At 44.8% G+C, this 27717-nt stretch overlaps 1 protein-coding gene across 1 annotated transcript in view; it reads right to left on the reverse strand.

The window, feature by feature from the left end:
- aacs (acetoacetyl-CoA synthetase) overlaps window positions 1-24076 on the reverse strand; it is a 128410-nt gene extending 104334 nt beyond the window's left edge. The window contains exons 1-4 of the mRNA XM_078421702.1: window positions 23585-24076; window positions 20758-20861; window positions 13236-13356; window positions 10090-10203 (exon numbers count right to left, since the gene is read on the reverse strand). Of these exons, the coding sequence (XP_078277828.1) occupies window positions 10090-10203; window positions 13236-13356; window positions 20758-20861; window positions 23585-23714 (469 nt within the window). The 5' untranslated portion in view covers window positions 23715-24076. The remainder of the gene's footprint in view (window positions 1-10089; window positions 10204-13235; window positions 13357-20757; window positions 20862-23584) is intronic.
- Window positions 24077-27717: the final 3641 nt, after the last annotated feature.

Genomic DNA, 27717 nt, shown 5'->3' on the forward strand with positions numbered 1-27717 from the left:
TCATTGCCTTTAACTTTGCTTTTATGTACATGCGTGTTCTTACACTTTACATTTTGTGCACTGTGTAATCTTTAATCAGTTCTGGTTCTCTCGGATGCTGCTGAAATAACTCCCGGGAATGTGAACTACAATCTAACAGAGTCCAACCCATGCTAAACCATTCCCCAGCGATACAACACAACACAGGTGCTCCTCAACTTACGATGGGGTTACCTTCCGAGAAACCCATCGGAAAAATAAAATATCGTGCGTCGAAATGCATTGAATACACGTGATCACGTGGCTGGAAGCGAGCTGCGGCTTGCTACCGTTTGCACCATCATAAGTCGAAGCATCGTAAGTCGGGGAACATCTGTATCGCAACCTAATCTCAGGATGACACCGTTGCACTGACGTGGAGCCCAGAACCAGTCCTGACTCAGGGTGCTTTCTCAGTGGAGTTTGCACGTTCTCTCTATGACGGCATGGCGTTTCCCCAGGGGCTCCGGTTTCCTGCAAAAATGTGGGGATTGGTAGGTTAATTGGCCATTGAAAAATTGCCCCCAGTGTTTAGGAAAGTGTGTGTGAGGCAAGGAGAGATGATGGGAACATTGGGAGAATAAAATGGGTTCTGGTAGGATCAGTGCAAAATTGGGAGCTGGATTGGGTCAGGGTTGTGGGCTGATTCTGTGACTCTAATTAGCAGGTTGGATAATCTTTGATTGAAATTTTACTCATGCGCTGCAGATGAGGTTCATTTTGTGGATAGATAAAAGAATAAAAAGGAACAGAGGAGGCAGGAGTATAGCAGGGTACTGTCAACCAGAACCGTGGGATGAGGAGGGAAGAAAATCAGGCGTGCCAATCGTAAAAATCAGTGTTAAAACCTGTAAACCAATGAGGCGTTCTGTGAATAAATGGCACCCAGAACAACTGCCCTGTGACATGCTATCACATGGACCACTTTGCCATCAGAACAACCCAGTTCTTCCAGGTTTGCTCCCTCAATCCAGTCAATGAAGTTTAGTAAAAAGCAAAATAGTCAGTGGGTACTGAGTAGCCCACGGCTTTGTGTAAGATGGATGGCTAAACGAATTCTATCAGGACACCAAAATAGATTTGGTCATAAACAAAGTTAATAGGATTCCTGGTTTTAATCACAAAGAACATTTGAATGCTTTGATTTTCCAAGGTGCTATGAGAAGCCGATATGCAACAGAGCACCTTGAACATTATCAAAGATTGCTCAAAAGGAGATAGCTTTACAAAAGTATTTTTACGGGGAGAACTGTGTACAGAAAGCTTGGCTTTTACTAGACAATAGACGCAGGAGGAGGCCATTCGGCCCTTCGACCCAGCACCGCCATTCAATGTGATCATGGCTGATCATTCTCAATCAGTACCCCGTTCCTGCCTTCTCCCCATACCCCCTGACTCCAATATCCTTAAGAGCTCTGTCTAGCTCTCTCTTGAATGCATTCAGAGAATTGGCCTCCACTGCCTTCTGAGGCAGAGAATTCCACAGATGTCCATCTGTGTCCATCCCCAGCTGTACTGAGCAAGTGGCAGTGGACCTCTTCAACCACTGCGGACAGCACGGTGAAGGTAATCCCACAACACCACACGATTAGTAATTCTAGATGTTGAATGAACTTGACAATGCAGGGACATCTTAATGATGGCCGTGTTCCCATGTAGCTGCAGCTTTCGGTGGAAATCACTGATTTGGGATACACCAGCAAAAAAGCTTTACGAGATTTGCTTGCGCTGACGACCATCCTGGTGAGCAGATGGTGGAAGGAATATTGTTTAATGTGGTGAATAGAATGCATAGCAGCAACGCTTGCCCCTGAATGGTGTACTGTATTAGACGAGCTGCTCCATCCAAACAAGTGGAAAGTATTCCACCACACTGCACACTTACTGTACGCTTTGCAGGTGATGGAAAACTTTTAAAGTTTCAGACAGAAAATATCTCACTGGAGAATATCCAATTAACTCCCCTTCCCATACAACCTTTCAGTCCTGGGCCTCCAGAATGAGGCCACAACCTAACTGGAGGAATAGCACCACATATTCCGCTTGGGTAACTTACGACCCAATGGTATGAACACTAAATTCTCCAATATTAAGTAACTAACCAACAAACACCCCCTTCCCCCCCCCCAATCTTTTCCCCTCTATCTCCCCTCTGTCCCACCTGGGTGTGCACCCATTTCTCCTACTATCCCAGCCCCCTTTCTCCCTCTCTCTCTCTATCCCCTTCCACCCATTTTCCTTCCTTTTGCTTTACATTTCTCTCTTCTCTCTTCATTTGACGCTCTTTTATCTCCCTTGCATCTTTAACTTTTGTTGACTCATCTGCCAATAAACCCCCCCCCCCCCTCACCTATATCCACCTATCACTTGCCAGGCTTTGTCCTACCTCCACTTCTCTTCCAGCCTTCTCCCACCCCTACTAAAATCAATCTGAAGAAGGGCCCCAGCCCGAAACGCCGCCTATCCATGTCCTCCAGAGATGCTGCCTGACCCACTTGGTTACTCCAGAACCTCTGTGTTAATTTGTTTGCCAACGTCTGCAGTTTCTTGTTTCTCTGTTTATCCAATTTCTCACCCTCTCTACTAGCCATGACATTTGCCTGGTTGGGTTGTTTGTTTTGAGTATCTACTGTACTTCACGAACATGAACTAGGACATGGTAGAAACATCAGCAGCACTTCAAGCCTGCCCTGCCATTCAATGTGATTGTGGCTGATCTGCTGAAGGAGCTAATCTCCTCTTCTGTGCCAGTTCCCATCGCTCACCACTCCCCGATCATCTACTTTAAATGCCTACAATGATCAAGCTCCCACAACACCCCCCTTCCGCGTGAAGTAGCTCCCATATATTTCACTTTTAAATGATATCCCCAATTTTGAAACTCCGTCCTCCTGTTAAGATTCTCCCACTCCTGGAAACATCTCAATATCTATCTTTGGGCAGCACGGTGGTGCAGCGGTAGAGTTGCCGCCTTACAGAGCCAGAGACCCAGGTTCGATCCTGACTACGGGTGCGAGCCTTGCGGAGTTTGTACGTTCTCCCCCGTGACCTGCGTGGGTTTTCTCCAGGTGCTCCAGTTTCCTCCCACTTTTCAAAGATGAACAGGTTTGTAGGCTAATTGGCTTGGTAAAATTGTAATTTGTCCCTAGTGTGTGTAGGATAGTGTTAGCGTACGGGGTGATCGCTAGTCGGCGCGGACTAGGTGGGCCGAAGGGCCCGTCCCCACGTTGTATCTCTAAGCTCGACCAAATCTATTGTGTCCTTGATATATAATGTAATATCAATTACATTTCTCTGTCAGGACAACTCCCTCATCCCAGCAATTGGCCAAGTGAACACTTTGGTATTGCCTCCAATGTCAGAATATCTATATACTAAAACTCTCGTTTGTTTGTTCCTGAACTATAGCCAAAACGGTACACGATAGCACGACAATTTTAGGCCCACCTGACTCACCGTCGTCCCTTTGGTGCTAATGGAAGAAGTTTCATTGAAATCGATGTAATATTTTTAAAGTTATTCACATTTTAAAGTTTAAATCTATCTCCTAGGGAGGGGGTGGAGGGAGGAAGGGGGGCGGTGGAGGGAGGGGGGGAGGGAGGCGGTGGAGGGAGGATAAGAGGGGTTGAGGGGGATGGAGTGGGGGGAGAGGGGAATGGGGAGGGGAAGGGGGGAGGGGGAGGGAAGGGCGAGGGAGGGGGAAGGGGGAGGGGAGGGGGGAGGGAGGGAAGAGAGGGGAGGGGGGAGGAGAGTGTGCTGCACCAATGCAGGAGAGGTTTGGGCCCAACGGGTCCACTTGGTCTAGTACTTTCTAAAATAATATAAGAGGACTAAAACTATGCACAGGACTCCATTTCCACCCCACTTGCAATAAAGTTCAATGCATCATCAGCCTTCCTACCCACATGCACCTGCCTGTTAAACTTTTTTTTGATTCATGCACAAAAACACAGAGGATCCTCTGTACCTTTCTCCACTCAGATAAAAGACTGGCTTTGAAATCTGCTTTCCGATGTGCATCACGTTACACTTTCCCCACATTACATTTGAATAATCAAGTCCTTCCCCGACACACTCAACCTATTTACAAACAGTTGCAGAGTCCTAATATCCTGATCCCAACATACCCTCCCCTGATTTTGAGTACGAAGGATCTGCAGATGCTGGTTTAAACCGAAGATAGACACAAAACGCTGGAGTAACTTAGCGGGACAGGCAGCATCTCTGGAGAAAAGGAATGGGTGACGTTTCGGGTCAAGGCCCTGCTTCAGACTGAAGTAGGGTCTCGACCTGAAACGTCACCCATTCCTTCTCTCCAGAGATGCTGCCTGTCCTGCTGAGTTACTCCAGCAATTTGTATCTACCTCCCACCTATTTGTGTCATTAGCAAATTTAGATACCACACACTCTCCCCCCTCCTCCAGATTGTTAATATAAATAACTGAGGACCAAAAACCTGATCCTTGGGGGCAGTCGATGCGTTGTTTCCTTACGACTAAAAAAGACCTGTTAATTCTGACCCTGTCCTCTATATTATCCTGACTGTCTTCTATATAATAACCAATCTTCAATCCATGTTAACTCACCCCCTCTAATAACACGTGCTCTTATTTTGTATACCAGCCTTTTAAGTATCACCTTGACAAATGTTTTCTAAAAATCCACACACACTACAGGTTCCCATCTCCCAACTCTACAAAGTTGGTAAACATTATTTAAATTTCACAACACAATGACTTGGTTAAGCTTCTTAAGCTTCCCTAAACGACTGGCTATTTCTTCATGATTGAGAGACCTCGATGAGGAAATAGAAATTAAGTGAGACTTGAAAGATACAGCCTCTTCTTCCCACAAGAAAAACACAGCTAAAAGGTGCCTAATGATAGTCGAATAGAAAGCAATAAAATCTTCACACACATTGCGAGGATGTGCAATCTATTTAAAGTATAAGAAAATAACTGCAGATGCTGGTACAAATCGAAGTTATTTATTCACAAAATGCTGGAGTAACTCAGCAGGTCAGGCAGCATCTCAGGAGAGAAGGAATGGGTGACGTTTCGGGTCGAGACCCTTCTTCAGACAATCTGTTTAAGGTTAGTTGTTGAGAGATATCGGTTGCTAATTTTGTGTTGTACAACCCTGTTAACCCTTTTTGTATCTTTCTTATTTTAAGTGGAGGTATCCCAGTCCAGTATCATCTTTAGGATGAATTAGCTAATTCCCTTAAATTAATTTTTTTAATCCTCTGTAGCAAAAGCTAAACTTTGCATAAAGGCTTGATTGATCAAATTGATTGATTCAAAGATACAAGTATGGAAACAGGCCCTTGAACGCAGTGAGTCCGCGCCAACCATTGATAACCCGTTCATACTATTTCCATATTATCCCAGTTTCTCCTCCACTCCCTGCACACTAAGGGCACTTTACATAGGCCCATTAACCTAGCTTCAGATAGTCCATGCTTTCCCTCTCTATCCCCTCCCCCTTCCCAGTTTTAGATTTAGAGATACAGCGCAGAAACAGGCCCTTCAGCCCACCGGGTCCGCGCCGCCCAACGATCCCTGCACATTAACACTATCCTACACCACTAGGGACAATTTTTTATATCTGCCCAGCCAATTAACCTACAAACCTGTACGTCTTTGGAGTTCTCCCACTCGTCTTCCTGTCACCTTCTACATCCTATCTTTGTCCCGCCCCCTCCCGCGACATCAGTCTGAAGAAGGGTCTCGACCCGAAACGTCACCCATTCCTTCTCCCCAGCGATGCTGCCTGACCAGCTGAGTTACTCCAGCATTTTGTGTCTACCCCCCAATAAACTACAAACCCACGTGTTTTCCGGATGCGAGAGGGGAAACCAGAGAACCTGGAGGAAAGCCAGCGTTCACAGGGAGAATATGCAAACTCCACAAGGACAGAGCCCGAGGTCAGGATGGAACTTGAGCCTCTGGCGCTGTGAGGCAGCAGCAACACTGTCCCGCCCCTTGACTACCCAAACAAAACAAAGGCAAACTTGCAAAAGGAATGTTTAAGCTTCCACTTCACATAATCAGTGCTGAATAAAACTAGTAGACACAAAAGGCTGGAGTAACTTAGCGGGACATACAGCATCTCTGGAGTGAAGGAATGGGTGACGTTTCGGGTCGAGTCCCTTCTGCAGACTCCAGTCTGAAGAAGGGTCTCGACCCGAAAAGTCACCCATTCCTTATCTCCAGAGATGCGACCTGTCCCGCTGAGTTACTCCAGCTTTTTTGTGTCTATCTTCGGTTTAAACCAGCATCTGCAGTTCCTTCCGACACTAGATTTCTGCTGAATTGCTTGTGTTTGAAGAGTCCTTGTAAAGGCTGTTGCGTGTTCCTTTGAAACAAATGTGATACAGTATCAAATTTCACGTTGGCAATTCAGGCTGGAAATGCAAAAAAATATCCCTACAGAGAATGATACTGTGATGCAACTGTTCAAAATGTTTCCTTCTGATCTGTAATATCGAATGGACATCGTTAGGTATTGATTGAAGAGGAAAAAAACTTAGTTTCTACTCAACAATTCAGCTACCTAAAATAAAATTATTCAGTATTTCAGATAGAAACATAGAAAATACGTGCAGGAGTAGGCCATTCGGCCCTTCGAGCCTGCACCGCCATTCAATATGATCATGGCTAATCATCCAGCTCAGTAACCTGTACCTGCCTTCTCTCCATACCCCCTGATCCCTTTAGCCACAAGGGCCACATCTAACTCCCCCTTAAATATAGCCAATGAACTGGCCTCAACTACCTTCTGTAGTTAAATCTTACAATTTAAGATTGTTCAGTAAATTGATGCGTCAGTTACTGAACCATATTAAAACCAGCTTTATTGGTGCTTGCTACCTTAAAAGATGTCCCAAAATCTTCAGACAGAATTTTTGTTTTCAAAGACATTGGAACTCAATCCATCACACTAAAGGTTCACTTTTCCCACCACTGGATAAAGCTTGGCTCTAATATACACTGCCTACAAAGTGCATGGCAGTCACACAGATACACAATTCCAACTGCACCTCCCAAATCTGAAACAAAAATAGTTCAGGCAGCATCTGAGGAAAGAAAAATATTTAAGATTGCATCTCAGGAAAGAGAAACAGAGTTAGTATTTCTGGTTTGCAGAGTACAAAGCCGCGGCTCATCGCAACCCTGCCCAAGATCAATCAGGAAGTGTTAATATTTTACATTATTTTATTTCCTTATAACATAGGCATCCCCTTCAAATCTATTCCAGCTCTCAAATCAATCCCATTCCTCCACTTACTTCCCTGTAACCTATTTTTTTCCACCCAGACTCATTAGCGCCTTCCTGACTTTCCCACTAACTACCTACACAAGGGGTGATTTTCAGGGCCAACTAACCCTCACAACAAACTCGTCTCCAGGATGAGGAAGGAAACTGAAGCATCTGAGGGATCGGCACAAAGTCACAGAGAGAACATGCACTCTCCAGAGAGACAGCACCGGAGGTCATGTAAGAAAATAACTGCAGATGCTGGTACAAATCGAAGGTATTTATTCACAAAGTGCTGGAGTAACTCAGCAGGTCAGGCAGCATCTCAGGAGAGAAGGAATGGACGACGTTTCGGGTCGAGACATTTCTTCAGACTGATGTCAGGGGGGCAGGACAAAGGAAGGATATAGGTGGAGACAGGAAGACAGTGGGAGAACTGGGATGGGGGTGGGGAAGAGAGGGACAGAGGAACTATCTAAAGTTGGAGAAGTCAATGTTCATACCACTGGGCTGCAAGCTGCCCAAGCGAAATATGAGGTGCTGTTCCTCCAATTTCCGGTGGGACTGGAGGAGGCCCATGACAGAAAGGTCAGACTGGGAGTGGGAGGGGGAGTTAAAGTGCTCAGCCACCGGGAGATCAGTTTGGTTAAGGCGGACTGAGCGCAGGTGTTGAGCGAAGCGATCGCCGAGCCTGCCTACTTTAGATAGTTCATCTCTCCCTCTCTTCTCCTCCCCCTTCCCAGATCTCCCACTGTCTTCCTGTCTCCACCTATATCCTTCCTTTGTCCCGCACCCCCTGACATCAGTCTAAAGAAGGGTCTCGACGCGAAACGTCGCCCATTCCTTCTCACCGGAGATCATGGTGGAAACAGGTGGCAGAAGCTGCAGGATAGCTGCACTACCTGCTGAGGAATTGTCAGCCACACACATATCCTGGAAAAATAGATAATTTTTGAAATAACTCTGGGCGGCACAGTCGCACAGTGGTAGAGTTGCTGGCTTACAGCGCTGCAGACACTGGTTCGATCCTGCCTATGGGTAGACACAAAATGCTGAAGTAATTCAGCGGGTCAGGCAGCATCTCTGGAGAGAAGGAATGGGTGACGTTTTGGGTCGAGACCCTTCTTCAGACTGATGACTGACTATTGGTGCTGTCTGTACAGAGTTTGCACGTTCTCCCTTTGACTGTAGGTTACACCCGCGTGCTCCGGTTTCCTCCCACATTCCAAAGACGCGCAGGTTCGTAAGTTAATTGGCCTCTGTAAATTATCCCCAAAGTGTAGGATAGAACTGCACAGTATACAGTTGATCGTTTGTTGGCGTGGACTCGCAGGGCCAAAGAGCCTGCCTCCATGCTGTATCTTAAAACTAAACTAAAACAAGTAGGGCAAAATGTGTAGGAAGGATGCTGGTTTTCAGTAAAGATACACACAAAATATGGACCAGTACACTGCAGTCAGGTGTTCAAAGGGAAATTGAATAGGTTATCCTTCATTAGAACAATATTCAAATACATTACAATGTAGAGTGGTGCGGCTGGTGGAGGTGCTGCCTCAGGTTTGATCCCGACTTCGGCTGCTGTCTGTGTGGAGTTTGCACGGTTTCCCTGCGAGTTTCAAAAGACAATAGACAATAGACAATAGGTGCAGGAGGAGGCCATTCGGCCCTTCGAGCCAGCACCACCATTCAATGTGATCATGGCTGATCATTCTCAATCAATCAATACCCCATTCCTGCCTTCTCCCCATACCCCCTGACTCCGCTAACCTTAAGAGCTCTATCTAGCTCTCTCTTGAATGCATTCAGAGAATTGGCCTCCACTGCCTTCTGAAGCAGAGAATTCCACAGATTCACAACTCTCTGACTGAAAAAGTTTTTCCTCATCTCAGTTCTAAATGGCCTACCCCTTAGTCTTAAACTGTGGCCCCTTGTTCTGGACTCCCCCAACATTGGGAACATGTTTCCTGCCTCTAACGTGTCCAACCCCTTAATAATCTTATACGTTTCGATAAGATCTCCTCTCATCCTGTGTATACAAGCCTAGTCGCTCCAGTCTTTCAACATATGATAGTCCCGCCAACCGGAGTTTCCACCGGGTGCTCCGGTTTCCACCCACATCGCAAAGACGAGTGGGTTTGTCGGTTAATTGGTCTCCGTAAATTGCCCGTAGTGTGCAGGGAGTGGATGTGAAAGTGGGATAACACAGAACTAGTGTGAGCGGGTGACCGGTGGTCGGCGTGGTCTCAGTAGGCCGAAGGACCTGTTTCCATGCTGTTTCTTTCAATCGATCAATCAAAACAATGCATCAATTGAAGGACATTTTTTTGTAGGCAGACCGCTACCACAATCTCTCCTAAATGCAACAATATTCATTTTCCATTTAAACACATTTCAAATGTTTGATATTGGAAAAATAAGTTGTTTAAAGCCATTTGTTTTTTGAAAAAAACCCCCACATTAAAAATCTTTTTTATATCATATCATCATATCATATATCTACAGCCGGAAACAGGCCTTTTCGGCCCTCCAAGTCCGTGCCGCCCAGTGATCCCCATACATTAACACTATCCTACACCCACTAGGGACAATTTTTACATTTACCCAGCCAATTAACCTACATACCTGTACGTCTTTGGAGTGTGGGAGGAAACCGAAGATCTCGGAGAAAACCCACGCAGGTCACGGGGAGAACGTACAAACTCCTTACAGTGCAGCACCCGTAGTCAGGATCGAACCTGAGTCTCCGGCGCTGCATTCGCTGTAAAGCAGCAACTCTACCAAACTCTGTTTGGAAGGTGAAAAGATACCTACCAACAACTCTGTCACCTATCTTCAGCCCCATCTTTCGGAGTGCTGCAGCGTACAAAGCTACATCTCTCTTCAGTTCTCCAAACGTCACCTTCGCGATCTCCTCCTTACCCTCTGCTGCAAGGCAAAACAACACAGATTAAAAAATGGACAACAGAATCATGTCACGTCACCCCTCATGACTCTATCATCTCAGGTGTATTTGACAAGCAGAATGAAGGCACACTTTTGCAATTGAACAATCCAACATCACAAAAGGCAATTTTCATTACATTATGAAATTTCAATAAAAATGATAAGACGCCAAGTTAAAGTTTGATCCACAGGTACGAAAATACGAATTATCCTTGCATCGGAACCATTTGCAGGATCACCTGCTACAGCTCTTTTTATCAGAAAGATAAAAATTAAATGAGGTGAGACAAGGATCCTCTGCAATTAGTGAGACAAGGAGTTAGTTGTCTGTATAAATTATTCAATGCTGTAATGGATCCCAAACAATAAGTGGAAGTGTAGCTGTTTGATATAGTGTTTGGCAAAATGCAAGGAAGTAAGGTTTCATCCGGAAGTCAACTTCCTATTACGATCGCATTAACACGTTGGACAAGCAAAAATGATACATCAGCTAGAGAATTGAACCTCCACGTATCTGAACAGAATAACACACTATACCACGGCACAGAGGAAGAATTGCTGCCTTACAGTGCCAGAGACCTGGGTACAATCCTGACTACGGATGCTGTCTGTACGGAGTTTGTACGTTCTCCCTGTGACCGTGTGGGTTTCTTCCAGCTGCTCCAGTCTCCTCCCACACTCCAAAGACATGCAGGTTTGTACGTTAATTGGCTTCTATAAATTGTCCCTTGTGTGGAGGATAGAACTAGTGTACAGGCCGGCTCATTTCCACACAGTAAAACTAAAACTAAATAACAATAAAAAGGACCAAACACAGTGACGTAATGATGTAATACTCTAATGTTGGCCTATTAGAAACTGCTCAACAGAATCAAGTCAAGTCAAGTTTATTTGTCACATACACATACACGATGTGCAGTGAAATGAAAGTGGCAATGCCTGCGGATTGTGCACAAAAAAGAATTACAGTTACAGCATATAAATAAAGTTAATAAAGTTACTATAGTGTAGACAAAATTTAGTCTCTGGAGTTATAAAAGTTGACAGTCCTGATGGCCTGTGGGAAGAAACTCCGTCTCATCCTCCCCGTTTTCACAGCGTGACAGCGGAGGCACTTGCCTGACCGTAGCAGCTGGAACAGTCCGTTACTGGGGTGGCAGGGGTCCCTCATAATTTTACTTGCTCTGGATCTGCACCTCCTGATGTATAGGTCCTGCAGGGGGACGAGTGTAGTTCCCATGGTGCGTTCTGCCGAACGCACTACTCTCTGCAGGGCCATCCTGTCCTGGGCAGAGCTGTTCCCAAACCAGACTGTAATGTTGCCGGACAGGATGTTCTCTACAGCCCCAGAGTAGAAGCAATGAAGGATCCTCAGAGACACTATTGGTAAAGGCGCTGCTTTGCCTTACCCACCAGTACGGCAATGTGCGTTGCCCATGTCAGATCCTCTGTGATGCGTTCTCCCAAGTATTTAAAACTGCTCACCCTATCCACAGTAGACCCATTTATCTCCAGTGGCGTGTATGTCCTTGGATGTTTAGCCCTTCTAAAGTCCACAATCAGCTCCTTAGTTTTAGTGACATTCAAGCGGAGGCTATTGGCCTGACACCAGAGTGCCAGATCAGCCACCTCCTCCCGGTAGGCCTTCTCATCGTTGTTGATGATGGAGTTTGAGCTGAATGCATTCTTCTACAAGTGTGTTCAAAGTGTGGCAACTAAGCTTTTTGTTACTCTATCTAATCAAATAAATTATTGACCATTACTTTCAGTGAAGGATGTGAGCATTTATTTCCAGATCATGAATTTATTCAGGTGGACCATCTAATTTAGAAAGATGTTCTTGAATAATTATTTAGTTTAGTTTGGAGATACAACGCGGAAACAGGAACTTCGGTGCACCAAATCCACACTGGCCATTGATCAACTGCACCCTAGTTCCATGTTATCCCACTTTTGCATCCTACAGACCAGAGGCAATTTACAGAAGCCAATTAACTAACAAATCTGCACGTCTCTGGAAAGTGGAAGGACACCAGAGCACCCGGCAAAAACCCACGTGGTCACAGGGACAACATGCAAACTCAACACGGACAGCACCTGTAGTCAGGATCGAACCCAGGCCTCTAACAACGTGAGGCACACTGTTTCGACACTGTGCCACCCAGAAACCTTTTGCTAAACCTTTCAATGGAAATGAAGGAATTCTACGACAGCTGTGGTTTGAGCTACCAAGCAACTAATAAAATGTTACAGTAACGTTATTATAATTCTGGCATGTCTACAATACAATGCAAAGGATAATGTCCTGAGCCAACATCAACAGTGGAGGCTGACAGGAAATGGGGATTTGGGAGCAGGAGATGGAAAATTATAGGTTTTCTGTTCCAGAAATTTACCAGAATACTGGGTCAAGAGAGGAATAGATCGGGGAGAAGCGCAGAGTTTCTTGCCCAGTGTAGGGGAATCGAGAACCAGAGGGCATAGGTTAAGAATGAAGGGGGAAAGATTTTATAGGAATCCGAGGGATAACGTTTTCACACAAAGGTTGGTGGGTGTATGGAACAAGCTGCGGGAGGAGGTAGTTGAGGCAGGGACTTTTGCAATGTTTAAGAAGCAATTAAACAGGTACATGGATGAGACAGGTTTAGATGGATATGGGCCAAACGCAGGCAAGTGGGACTAATGTAAATGGGACATGTTGGTCGGTATGGGCAAGTTGGGCTGAAGGGCTCGTTTCCACATTGTATGACTCTACTATCAGAGAATTGAAGAGCTTTAACACAGAGATTACTTCTCAAGCAACTGCTCGGGTGTGTGGAGTTAAATTGAGATTTGAAAATAATATTGCTACAATAGAAGAGAAGAATTGCTTGCAAGTTCCATGTATCTAAAGGAAAGCCAGGAGGCATTTTTGATTGTGTTCTGATAAATAAAAAAGAAAAAGGTTTGTTCATTTAAAGGAGTTTTAAAAAGCAGCCTCACCCCACATGCCCACAAAATGACAAAACACTTACATGCTGCATAAAGGGCCACTTTGTCATCATCTTTATGCTTCAGTAGATTTTCGGCATAGTTTAATCTACTCCCTTTGAACCATTCAGGAGCATCTGCAATCTCTTTTGTCCTGTCAATTACCTGCAGACAACATCAACAACAGGAATGTTTGCGGCATATTCTTAAAATAGACCAAGTTGCATAACTTCTTTGCACTATATCGTAAACTGCAGCTTTAACTAACATTTCAACAAATGAAAGCGAAACAGATGAAGATTTAAATACAAAAATCACCAAAAGCAGATTATTTGATCAAGGGATTAGAATTATCGCCTTAGTCCTTTTAAGAATTTACGTAAATTCTTGTGCTTTTCGCTCGATTAACATTCAAGCATGTTGGCAATTTACAAGTGGGCAAGTTAGTTGCAAACATTAAAAAATATTGAAAAATATAGACACAACTTATGGAAAACCACCAGCTTAAATTCGATTTCCTGGTACTAAGAATTCAATCATACGAGGACTTTAAAGGCATAGTAAATCTGTTATCAACATCTTAAAAGCACTAAAATTCAAACAAATGCAACAATAAAAGACACTATTGAAACAGTAACCCATAACTAAATGAATTTACAACATGAACTACGTTCCAAGATTCACGTGATTTAAAGGCATCTGCTTTTAGAGAGCCAGGCTGGTGTCTTCTGTGTCCAAGTGCTGCATCACTTAAGTATCTGCAAAATCTTTAATCAAAATGACCTGGGTTTTTCCTAATTTATTCCAGATCAGACACTTGCTGATGGGTCATCTTTCCCACCCTGATGCATGTCTGTGCCAGAATAGCCCTTCAGATGGGACTTGAGACTTCATTTCACAACCTTCTAACTCAGAGGCAGAGAGGGCCCCTTGATTTCCAAGCCAGAGGACAGAGACAGAGGAACTATGGAGGTCAATGTTCATACCACTGGGCTGCAAGCTGCCCAAGCAAAATATGAGGTGCTGTTCCTCCAATTTCCGGTGGGCCTCACTATGGCATCGGAGGAGGCCCATGACTGGGAGTGGGAGTTGAAGTGCTCAGCCACAGGGAGATCAGGTTGGTTAAGGCGGACTGAGCGAAGGTGTTGAGCGAAACGATCGCCGACCTTGCGTTTGGTCTCGCCGATGTAGAGAAGTTGACATCTAGAGCAGCGGATACAATAGATGAGGTTGGAGAAGGTGAACCTCTGTCTCACGTGGAAAGACTGTTTGGGTCCTTGGTTGGATACCTACTAGTGTACAGGTGATCGTTGGTCAGCATGGACTTGGTGGGCCAAAGGGCCTGATTTCACACTGTATCTCTAAACTAAAGTAAAGTGATTCATTTGTAGTAAAGAACTGCAGATGCTGGTTTAAATCGAAGGTAGACACAAAATGCTGGAGTAACTCAGCGGGACAAGCAGCATCCCTGGAGAGAAGGAATGGGTGATGTTTTGGGTCGAGACTCTTCTTCAGCCTCGACCCGAAACGTCACCCATTCCTTCTCTCCAGAGATGCTGCCTGTCCCGCTGAGTTACTCCAGCATTTTGTGTCTAAATTGATTCATGGTCGGCCTGGACATGGTGGGTAGTTTCCATGCTGTATTTTTCAATCAATCAATATGGAGTTTATGTTTCTTAACTAGGGTTGCCAACTTCCTCACTCCCAAATACGGGACAAGGTGATGTCACCGCCCCGCGCCCCACATGACCTCACCCAGCCAGCAGCCACGTGCTCCCGCTGCCATGTGCGGTTGCCATTGGTGGAGCGGGAGCACATGGCCGCTGGCTGGGTGAGGTCATGTGGGGTGCGGGGCGGTGACGTCACTTTGTCCCTTATTTGGGAGTGAGGAAGTTGGCAACCTTACTAATACGGGACAAGGGCGGTCCCGTACAGGCCAAACTAATTTAACCCAAAATACGGGATGCGGCAGTTCATACGGGACAGTTGGCAACCCTATTCTTAACCAATCCACCACGAGGAGAAACAGATTGCCATATTAGATACAACTAAGCAGCCCAGTTCAACACTTATAAAACACCTTCAGAAATCTTTGCAATTCAGAGGGGTTGCAATGACTGACATTAAACATAGCTGCCTTTCATAAACTGCAAAACAAATATTGTTGAGGAGCTCACACTGACTTGTCTGTGTCCCTCCTTCACTCTGCACCAGTGCAGCCATCTTTATTTTGTCCTTCCCTTGAACCAGTATTCTGTTGCAGAATATTGAATTGAGAATATCGACTCTGCTCCTAAAAGCTCTAGAAATATAACTGTCCCCACACCTGGTACAATATTCCACAAACTAATCCTCAAGTTCTGATCAATTGCAAATATAAATACAAATAGAGGAACAGCTACAAAGACATATAGGTTTGTCGGCTAATTGGCTTGGTAAAATTATAAATTATCCCTGGTGTGTGTAGGATGGTGTTAGTGTGCGGGGATCGCTGGTCAGTGGGGACTCGATGGGCCAAAGGGCCAGTTTCCGTGCTGTATCTCTAAAACTAAAAAAAAACTAAAATTAAAGTAGTCCTGGACTCTATCCTTTCACTCAACCATCATCATCTTGCAGTTTTTTTCCCCATTCTTAAATAATTTATCCCAAGAGAAATTATAAAGCCAAGTATAAACTGCAGACCAACAGTGACAAAGAGTTACTGTAGAGATTCAGAAAAAAAAATTGCAGACCAGGTTGTTTGATGCAGTAAGAATTTGGCTACGTTACAAGAGAAAAAAATGTAACACCGCTGGGGAGTCAGAGGGTCTGTTAAACCCAGCCCACTCAATTGAAATTCTTGTTCCTCACAAAGCGAAGAACACATTTATTGATCAACTTTCCTCCAGATCCCCAAAATTTAGGAAGAAGAGAGAGAGAGGGAGAAAGGAAGTGAAGGAGAGAGAGGGAGGGAGAAAGGAAGTGAAGCAGGCTTAAAAAGTGATTTTCAAGATCATCTCATTTTGTGATACCTAATTCTTTCTTTTAAAGAGGTACAGCGTGGAAGCAGGCCCTTTGGTTCACCGAGTCCACACCGACCAGCGCTTCTCCGTATGCTAGCACTATCCTACACACTAGGGACAATTTACAATCTTTACCAAAGCCAATTAACCTACAAGCCAAATTGGCCTACAAATCTGTATGTCTTAAGAATGTGGTAGGAAAACAGAGCAACTGGGGGAAAGCTACGTGGTCACGGGGAGAATGTACAAACTCCGTACACACAGCCCTTGTAGTCAGGATGGAGCACAGGTCTCAGGCACTGTCAGGCTGCACCACCGTTCCATGCAATGCAATTTGCTGAATAATAAAGGCAGTCACAGGCATGAAAAGACCAACAGTTAATACAAAATCCCTCAATCCCTTCCCCCAACAACCCAACCCACTTATCAAATTTCCAACTGTGAAAATTAAAACTCCTCACCAAAATTAACATAATGTGTAACAAAGCAACGGTTAATTACCATTTACATGGTGTGAAATTAGAACACAGAAACAGGTTTGCATGCTTTGTGTGGACATTTAATGCTTTTCACATCTTGCTTCACCAGGCCCTCTTGACATGTTCGCCTGTTTAAAAGTGAAGGAAGTACAAAGGAAGCCACCCTGGCAGCATTAGCAGTAGGGAAAGTGCACCAACCTGCTCTGAAGAAATTGGTATCCGGGCACATGGTAAACAATACCCGGATTGGGCAAAGCCAACAGTGATCCATCAAAGGGAAGTCATGTGGAACAAATCTGTTAAAAGTTGAAGGTGTAACTAGCAGAATCAATAAGGGAGCCCCAGTGAACATTGTGTATTTGGAAATAGAAACAAAATGCTGGAGTAACTCAGCGGGACAGGCAGCATCTCTGGAGAGAAGGAAGGAATGGGTGAAGTTTCGGGTCGAGACCCTTCTTCAGACTGGACTTTCACAAAGCCAATGGTAAAATGCCATGCGAGTGGTTATGACACATAATATGGTATTGGGAATAACATTGTAGGATGGATTGAAGAATGGTTCATTGAGGAGGCTTAGAAAATGCAGCACGCCCCCAACAACTCTCACCAACTTCTACAGATGTGCCGTAGAGAGCATTTTATTGAGATGCATCACAGCATGGTTTGGGAACAACTCCATCTAAGGCCGTGAGAAATTGCAGAGAATTGTGGACACGGCCCAGACCGTCACACAAACCAACCTCCCTTCCAAATGACTCCATCTAAACTTCACGCTGCCTCGGCAAGGCCACCAGCATAATCAAGGATGAGTCTCACCGCAGACACTCCTTCATCTCCCCTCTTCCGTTGGTTAAGAAGTACAGAAATGTGAAGACGCACACACCCAGATTCAGGGAATTTCTTCCCAGCAGTTATCAGGCAACTGAACCATCCTGTCAAAAACTAGAGAGCGGTCCTGAACTACTATCTACCTCATTGAAGATCCTTGGACTATCTTTAATCGGACTTTACTGAACTTTATTTTGCACTAAACATTATTCTCTTTATCACCTGGCGAGCGGCGAGCCGGGACACTCCCACCGCGGCCTACGGAGAAGCCGGCGCGGAGGGAGGCAGGTGGTTGGGTCAGAGCCCAGAGGCCCCGAGGTTGATTCGGGCAGAGGACGAGGTCAAGCCGGGCTGAGGACGATGTCGATTCGGGCTGAGGATGAGGTCAAGTTGGATCAAGGACGGGGTTGAACCAGGGTGTATGGCCCACATCACCGAGAACAAAGGGGGACGTGGCATGGGTAGGGGGGGGGGGGGGGGGTGAAGGGACCAGTACTTTCTGTAACTTTGTGGCGACTCTCTTGTGCACTCTTTATGCAAAATCATATTGGGATGCCTAGCTAGGTACAAGTGACAATAAAGTATCATCATCATCATGTATATGTACACTGTGGAAGGCTCGATTATAATCATCTACTGTCTTCCCGCTGAATGGATAGCAAGCAACAAAAAGCTTTTCACTGTACCTCAGTACGTGGCAATAAACTACAAGAAAAAAAGACAAAATATTTACTATTGTTATTGATGATTTGGGCAGTGGAAACCTAGTGGAATGTATCCAGCTTTACTGATGACACAAAGCTGGATGCCAATGTGAATTGGAAGGAGGGTTCTGAGAGGCCTCAATGAGTTATTGAAAGGCTAAGATGATGGGTGAGAGCCTGGCAAATGGAACATAATATGGAAAAACACCATGTCATCCACTTTGACAGGAACATTTTAAAAACAGAGTATAAATGAGGAGAGACTGAAAGATGTTGGTGCTCAGATTGGTGTGGGTGTCCTCATATCCAAATTACTGAAAGTTAACGCAGGTAGAGCAAGCAAGTAAAAAGGCAAAGGATTCTTTCACCATTTGAATACTAGAGAAAGATTATCGAACTAAAATTATACAGGGCCCCATCAGGATGTTGCATGCAGGTTTGGATTCACTACCCAATGAAGGGTTTCCTTACAATAAAGAGAATGGAATTAACTTCACCAGATTGTTTCTTGAGAGGGGTTGCCTGTCCTATGAGATTGAGCATGGTGGACCCATTCTTGCGAGAGTTTATATGAACGATTGGTGGAAACACACACAACTCCTGTTGGCAGGATTGATGCAGAGATCATGTCCTCGCTGGCTGGATTGTCACAAACCAGAGGTCAGTCTCAATATTAGGGTTCAAAAGAAACATGAGAAGAAATTACTTCATCCCAAAGGCAGTGAATTTTCCGGAGCTTCCTTCCTTGAAGGCTTTAGAGGTTCAGTTGCTAAGTGCCTTCAAAGCACAGATCAAAAACATATCATATCATATCATATACATACAGCCGGAAACAGGCCTTTTCGGCCCTCCAAGTCCGTGCCACCCAGTGATCCCCGTACATTAACACTATCCTATACCCACTAGGGACAATTTTTACATTTACCCAGCCAATTAACCTACATACCTGTACGTCTTTGGAGTGTGGGAGGAAACCGAAGATCTCGGAGTAAACCCACGCAGGTCACGGGGAGAACGTACAAACTCCTTACAGTGCAGCACCCGTAGTCAGGATCGAACCTGAGTCTCCGGCGCTGCATTCGCTGTAAAGCAGCAACTCTACCGCTGCGCTACCGTGCCGCCCTAAGTCTGGATATTAATGGAATAGAAGGTTATGGGAGTAATGCGGGGATGTAGCACTGAAGCAAACGATCAGCCAAAGACACAAGGTGCTAGAGTAACTCAGTGAGTCAGGCAACATCTCTGGAGAACGTGGATAGGTGATTTTTCGGGTCAGGATCTTCTCTCGAAAGGTCACTTAACCACATTTGCCAGAGATGCTGCCTGACTCGCTGAGTTACTCCAGCATGTTGTGTCTTTTTTGTAAACCATCAACTCTAGTTCCTCATTTCTAAAAGATCAGCCATTATCTTATTGAATTGCAGAGAAGGTGCAAGCCAACAGATACACCTCTCTTGTTTCCCTTTCTTATATTCATGTGCAACATCAAATCCTATTCCTCCACTGCTGGCCAGAAAATCCAGGCCAATACAACAGAAGCTGCAATCAGTACTCAAGAGCCCATTTTTGAAAGGTCATTCAATAAAACAGATATACTACTTGTGCTAAACCACTATTAACCAAGTTCCTAGTGATACCTTCCTGCTCCAACGCCTTGCCTGCCGGCCCACTGATCCCAACTTCTTAAGGTCTTTAATATCTCTAAAGCAACAAATGTATTCACTTAGTAGAAACATAAGAAATGCAAATGCCCGTCTATACCAAAGATAGACACCATGTCCTGGAGTAACTCAGCGTGTCAGGTAGCATCTCTGGAGAAAAGGGATGGCTGACGGTTCAGTCAGGGCCCTTTCTCAGACACATTTTTATAGCCCATCTGACGAAGGATCCCGACCCGAATCGTCACCCATCTTTTTTTCTCCAGAGATGCTGCCTGAACCGCTGAGTTACCCCAGCACTTTGTGTCCATCTAAATGCATTCACTTGACTATTTGGCAAATGAATTTATCTCAGTGAATGTCCTCTCTCTAACTAATAGCTTGCATCAATACTTAATTATTAAGATGATCCAACATCGGACAGAAAGCTTCCACATCCTGTTGGTAGTAACAAGACCACAACTTTGCAATGTAGTGGCCATGCATTACCTGAGTGACTTAGACATGGGCCACTTTGATTTGGGAACACACAAAGATGTAAATTTGTCCTTTGGAGTATGCAATAAGCACAGGATATAGTAAAAATATTGACTTTAATAGAACAACGCTTCAGATATGAATGTCAACTCGCAATGCAGTCACAGAATTAGATTACTGCATCTCTCCACTCCCAGTGCTAGAGTGAGCTAGCAATACAGAAGACACATTGTGCTCAATACTTTAAACCCTACCACCAGCTTTGACTATTTTCCATACTTATATATTCTGCTTTGCACTCACTTCCCTGCCCTCATAAGGCACATTTCTTTATTTTGGCACACTTTCCTCAATACACTTTAGCAAAAGGGAAAATCAAAACTACGCCCACTGACTTAAAATTAATAAATCATCTTACCTCGCTGTAATGGTGGGAATAAACCAATCCACTAAATTTCCAAAATTCTGCCCAAAACTCAGGGTAATTCTCCACCGACCACTGATATAGTTCATTATAATTAGCTGTGAACAAATTTTTAAAAAGTGTTTTATGACTGAATGTTAACTTATTTTCATAAGACCATTCCTGCAGTATTAATGGGTGGGAATTACAGGTGGGTATAGGAAGAACAAGTTTCCCTTTCATATCTTATTATCATTATACCAAAAGGCTCCAACACTTTCAACCATTCAATGCTTAGTTTGAAATAGCAGCTGTCAATCTGATAATTTTTAAAACCATGATTTATCTAAAAATATAGTGACTTTGAATTGTCAATCACTATAGCCACAAGCCTTGCAATCATCCAATCTTATTGCAACTTTTGGTAAATGATCAGAGGTGGTTTAAAAGTATATTTCATCAAAAAGCCAATGTAGCACTCAACTATAAAATATCAATCTTACATGAAATTCAAGGGTCATAAAAATGTGACTCATTGCATTCTCTTGACAAGTTCAATCCTCAATCACAGAATGGATTTATTTTACAATATACAAGACAAAAGCATGAACTTGTTATATAATACATTTTAAACTACGCCTGTCGGAGTTCAATGTATGCAAATAAAAAAATCCAAACCATGTTGGCTACAGTAACAGGATATTTACTTAGTTGGTGTAAGAAGGAACTGCAGATGCTGGTTTACACGGTAGACACGAAATACTAGAGTAACTCAGTGGGACAGGCAGCATCTTTGGACAGAAGGAATGGGTGACGTTTCAGCTCGAGACCCTTCTTCAGACTGAGAGTCAGTGGAGAGGGAGACACAGAGATAAGGAAGGATAAAGTCTGTGAAAATGAGGCATCAAAAGAGATGCAGATAAATGAAAATGGTGAACAGATCATTGATAGACACAAAAACCTGGAGTCACTCAGCGGGACAGGCGGCACCTGTGGAGAGAAGGAATGGGTGACGTTTCGGCTCGAGACCTTTCTTCAGACTGAAAGTCACGGGAAAAGAAAACGAGAGATATAGATGATGATCTAGAGAGATATAGAAGAATGAATGAAAGATATGCAAAAAGTAACAATGATAAAGGAATCAGGCCATTGTTTAAATCATTGATCATTAGAATAGATCATTGTTAGTTAGGAGAAGGTGACAACAAAGCAAACAGAGATAAAAGGTATCACAAAATGCTGGAGTAACTCAGCAGGTCAGGCAGCATCTTGGAGAGAAGGAATGGGTGATGTTTCGGGTCGAGACCCTTCTTCAGACAATGCTGCAGAAAATGCTGCCTGACCTACTGAGTTACTCCAGCATTTTGTGATACCTTCGATTTGTACCAGCATCTGCAGTTATTTTCCTAAACAGAGATAAAATGTAACGGGGACAATCAGACTGATCGGAGAACTGGGAAGGGGGAGAGATGGAGTGAGACGGAAACCAAGGTAACTTGAAGTTAGAGAAGTTAAAGACTTCATTATTTGGTCAAAATGCACAATCCATACTGACAAATACCAGAGGGGAAACTATGACAGGAAGGAAGAGCAATTATGTATAATGATGGTGGCTTTAATGTTATTTCAGCACAGGTGGTCACAGGCTGATCGGAGAAATAGTCAATTAATTGGTCAGGAAGCTGGTATCGAAAAGTCACACACGTCAAGGTACATGTCAAAAATGGGTTGAAACCTGTGACACGAAGTTTGCAGCTGGGGTGAGAATGCAAACAGTGCCAAAGAGAGGAGAGGAATTTCAACAAGAATGGGGCGAGGTAATGAAAGAACCTGTGGGCGAGGTCAGGGATTTTAAACGACAGCAGTTGAATGAAGAAACACAATACGATCTTGACAAATATCAGAGAGGCAGCTATTTTGGTCTTGCAATTACAAACAGCGGTCTCGTCCTCAATTTTTAAAAAACATCGAAATCTTAAGCGTTCAGGATTTCAAATAATGATGAATAAAGAGAGCTATCCGAAATTTTAAGCGTTCAGGATTTCAAATGATCATGAATATTTAAAGAAAGCTATCCGAAATCTTAAGTGTTCAAGGATTTCAAATAATCATTAATATTTAAAGAGAGCAATCTGATTAACTGGGCGTAGCTACTACCAAGTCAGTCACTGAAGATCAGATGGACAAGCGATACAGTAAGGCCCGAGAAAGCAGGGAGATGGAGCAAAGTAGTGTAAGAAAATAACTGCAGATGCTGGTACAAATCGAAGGTATTTATTCACAAAATGCTGGAGTAACTCAGCAGGTTAGGCAGCATCTCAGGAGAGAGGGAATGGGCGACGTTTCCGGGTCGAGACCCTTGATGTGCAGCACTTTGGTCAACGTGGGTTGTTTTTAAATGTGCTATACAAATAAAATTGACTTGACTTGACTTCTGAAGAATGCTGCCTGGCCTGCTGAGTTACTCCAGCATTTTGTGAATAAATACATTGGAGCAAAGTAGTGATCAGATAACATATAGACCAGGTGGGCAGAAATGAAGAGCACGGGAGATGGTTGTGGGCGAGGATGAGGTGGGAAGACAGAGTATATGCTGTGAGCAGCATTCAATGCTTCCAAAGCTGTATTGTTTCTCTTGAACCAAACCTGAATGGTTTCCCAATCTCGTTGTACCCCTGTACAATGACAATAAAGATATATTGTATTGTATTGAATGGCTTGGTTTAGAATGAATGTGGTCCAGAACGAATTGACTGGAAGGCTATCTCAATACATACACGTGACAATAATAAACCAAGAGCAACAGTCCCGACACCTTGCGCCAGGCAATCGTGGCACTTACAGAGCGGCAGGCCAAACTTGTCACTAGTCAGCTTCCTGAACTGGTCCATGCGTGTGTTCCTCTTGGAGTCGGGGTACCACATCACTTTGGACTCCACGATCTCCTCGCACATCACATCTTCCTTCGACATCTCGGCCGCTACAGTGTGTCCCGTCGCGAGTGAGATGGTAGCGTCTGGGGCTGGGGCCGCCGCTTTGTGGATCGGCGCTTACAATGGGCGAGCAACGCAACGCAACCCAGCCCAGCCCTCCTCCTCCTGCAAATGCCAGCGGTGCCCGGTGGTGCAGGGAGCCTGCAGAGCAGAGCAGAGCAGAGCCGGGCTGCAGACCGGGCAGCGGCCGTGAGACCCAAACACCGCCCCCCTCGCTTCAGCCCCCGCTCCTGCTTCGCTCCCTTTCTCCTTCCCGATCTCCTTCTCTTTCTCTCCTTTTCTCCTTCCCTTTCTCCTTCTATCTTCCCCTTCCCCTTCACTCGCTCTCTCTTTCTTCTCCCTCTCTCTTTCCCCTCCCTTTCCCCTTCCCCTCCCTTTCCCCTTCCCCTTCACACCCTCTCTTCCTTCTCTCTCTCTTTCCCCTCCCCTCTCTCTTCCTCTTTCTCCTTTCCCCCCTCTCTCCCCCCCTCCTCTCACCCCCTCCCTCCTCTCACCCTCCCCTTCCCCCTCTCCTCTCACCCTCCCCTTTCCCCCCTCTCCTCTCACCCTCCCCTTTCCCCCCTCTCCCCTTCCTTCCCCCTCCTCTCACCCTCCCCCCTTTTCCCTCTCCCCCTTTCCCCCTCTCTCTCTCTCTGTCCTTTCCCCCTCTCTCTCTCTCTCTCTCTCTCTCTCTCTCTCTCTCCCCTCTCTCCTTTCAACCCTCCCTCTCTCTCTCCCCTCTCTCCTTTCCCCCCTTTTTCTCTCTCACTCTCCTCTATCTCTCTCTCTCTCCTTTTCACCTCTCCTCCTTCTCTCGCCCCCGCCCCCCGGACACTCAGCCCGGCGGCTCTACGTGCCCCGCCTCCCTCCGCCTCCCATTGGCCGCTGCTGCCCCCGCCCTCGCGTCATTGGATGGGCCGAGCAGTGACGCGGCGCATCCGCCCAATCAGAGCGCGTCTCCTCTGGCCTGTCGCCGTGCCGGCCAATAGAGCGCGTCAGCAGGTCAGGCGAGGCTGGCCAATCGAGGCCGGGCGCTGAGACAAGCCTCCGCCCCGCCCATCGGGCTCCTCCTCCCGCCCCGCCCCGCCCTGGCTCCTCCCACCGCCCCGCCCATCGGGCTCCTCCCTCCGTCCCGCTCCGGGCTCCTCCCATCGGGCTCCTCGCCCCGCCCCGGGCTCCTCCCATCGGGCTCCTCGCCCCGCCCCGGGCTCCTCCCACTCTCTCCGCCCTCGCCCCGCCCCGCCCATAGGGCTCCTCCCACCGCCTGGCACTCACTCACTGCCGCTACTGGCCAAAGATATTAGAGGAGCAAGACAGACCACTCGACCCTGAAAACCGTAGCATGTCACGGCGCCATTTTAGTAGGCAGAAACTTGCAGAAACATTTTAAAAGAAAAATAACAAAAATCTGTGAATTGATGGATGAGATATATTGCCGGAATGGCAGCAGCTAGCTGCGGCTCACCTGCAGTCCGATTGTCTTTTTGTGTTTTTTTTGTTTTTTGTCTTAATTGTAGTGTTTGGATGTGATGTAGTATGATCCACTCCTGTGCTCTCCAGCTTGCTCCCCAGAGGCCCCGGCTGGATGGTGTTGAATGCACTGGAGAAATCAAAGAACATGATTCACACAGTGCTTTGCTTGGGCTCTCATCTAACAAGATGCATGGATTATGCTCATTCAAAACTATTGATTTCCCTTATCCTCTACCAATTCCCATCCACCCATCTCCATTGAGCTTGAACTTAAGAAACTCCGAGAGAGAGAGAGAGAGAGAGAGAGAGAGAGAGAGAGAGAGAGAGAGAGTTGGCCTTGGGTAATAATAATAATAATAATATATTTATTTTATATAGCGCCTTATCACATGCTCAAAGCGCTTTACAAATACAATTAACATAGAAACAAACAGACAAACTATCCTGACGGAAAAGCAGCGTCCTCTCACGTCAGGGTCCGGCAGCAGACATCAAAAAGCACAAGACACACAGATACAATTTTTTACACAAAACAGCCATCACAGTGATTGCTCCAGGCATACCCTCACTGTGATGGAAGGCAAAGTCTTATCTCCTCCTCGTAAGTATGCATTGCAAACCCCAAACAAGACAGAGCACCTTAATTAAACTGGTCTAAATAAATTGAGTAGACCAAATATTTAAACACAGACTCTTAACACGCAATCACCTCCAAAAAGTAACAGATTAGTGTTAATCTTTTTTTCAGATATTTGTATCTTGCATCATTCTAATTTTCATATTTTTCATACACTGTTGGTTCTTTAAAATTATTGCAAAGCCTGAAGCATTTTAATTTTTTTTGTAATATCCATGAGGGAAAAACATTGGAGGAAACAAGTCATCATATCATTTTAAATAACTGTTTATTTTAAGAGAAACAGGTCGGGTCGACAGTTGGAATCTTTGTCCCAGAGTGAAATATCAAAGACTAAAGGGGATTGATTACTTTACGAAATTTTAAGATATGTGCAGTGCAAGTGTTTTACACAGAGGTTGGTGAGTGCCTTGGTTAGCGCTGCCAGCGGTGGTAGTGGAGGCAGATACGATAGTGGGATTTACAGTAAGTGGCTTTTAGATAGGCACATGGATATGCAGATCATGGAGGGATATGGATCATGTGGAGGAAAATGATTTATCTTGGCATCGATTTCATGACCAAAGGGCCTGTTCCTGTGCTACATGTTGTATGCCATGCTTCGGCAGGGTACTTGTTCATGTTGTTGTTAAATAGAATGAATATAAATCATAACCAAATATTAATTAGATTAAGCATTTAGTGCACAAATATTAATTTTATTTTTCGGGTAGTAATTTGATTTCACAGTTCGAGATTTTCCAATTCAGCAGCAGCAGCCAAACATTTTGCGATTTTGATATTGTCTTTTAGTTATGTTTATGGCTTCAAACTGTGTCATGTTAGTGTGAAATTTGCAATTACAAATGGTAACGAAAGGCAATCAGCGATAGATGGCCTTTTTCAGCCCAAGGCCGACCCAAACACCAGATGGCAGATATGTTGATCTCATTCGGTAACGTGATGAACAAGAAAAACAAGAGCAATTAAGATTTTTTTCCAACTGCATACAAAAGCCCTGACAATGTGTGACCTCACAATTGTTGATCAAATTAAATGCGAGTGGAAATTGAATTAAAATATCTCTTTGGTTTTTTTTCTTTGTTGGATATGGTAGGTCATATATGGTTGCTGCTAGCAAGAAAATTAGCTTGCACAAAATATTACTGAGGCTGCTTAGACCAACCTTGGCTTGAAAATTCCTTCCACACAAGTGACAGAGGTACAGGGATGCTGTAGCTTCAATGGTTCTGAGATTTAGTTCATAAGTTATATGGAGCAGAATTAGGCCATTCGGCCCATCAAATCTACTCTGCCTTTCAATCATGGCTAATGTATTTCTCCCCCTCAACCCCATTTTCCTGCCTTCTCCCCATGACCCCTGATACCTGTACTAGTCAAGAATCTATCTATCTCTACCGTAAGATATCCATTGACGGTCTCCACGGACTTCTGTGGCAATGATTTCCATAAATTCACCACCTTCTGACTAAAGAAATTCCTCCTTATCTCCATAGAAACATAGAAAAATAGGTGCAGGAGTAGGCCATTCAGCCCTTTGAGCCAGCACCACCATTCAATATGATCATGGCTTATCATCTAAAATCAGTACCCCGTTCCTGCTTTTTGCCCCATATCCCTTGATTCCTTTAGCCCTAAAAGCTAAATCTAACTCTCTCTTGAAACCATCCAGTGAATTGGCCTCCACTGCCTTCTGTGGCAGAGAATTCCACAGATTCACAACTCTGGGTGAAAAGGTTTTTCCCCATCCCAGTCCTAAATGGCCTACCCTTTATTCTTAAACTGTGACCCCTGGTTCTAGTCTCCCCCAACATCGAGAACATGTTTCCTGCATCTAGCCTATCCAATTGCTTAAAAATTTTACGTTTCTATAAGATGCCCTCTCATCCTTCT

The sequence above is a fragment of the Rhinoraja longicauda genome, chromosome 25 (assembly GCF_053455715.1).
Source record: "Rhinoraja longicauda isolate Sanriku21f chromosome 25, sRhiLon1.1, whole genome shotgun sequence".
NCBI classification, from domain to species: Eukaryota; Metazoa; Chordata; class Chondrichthyes; order Rajiformes; family Arhynchobatidae; genus Rhinoraja; species Rhinoraja longicauda.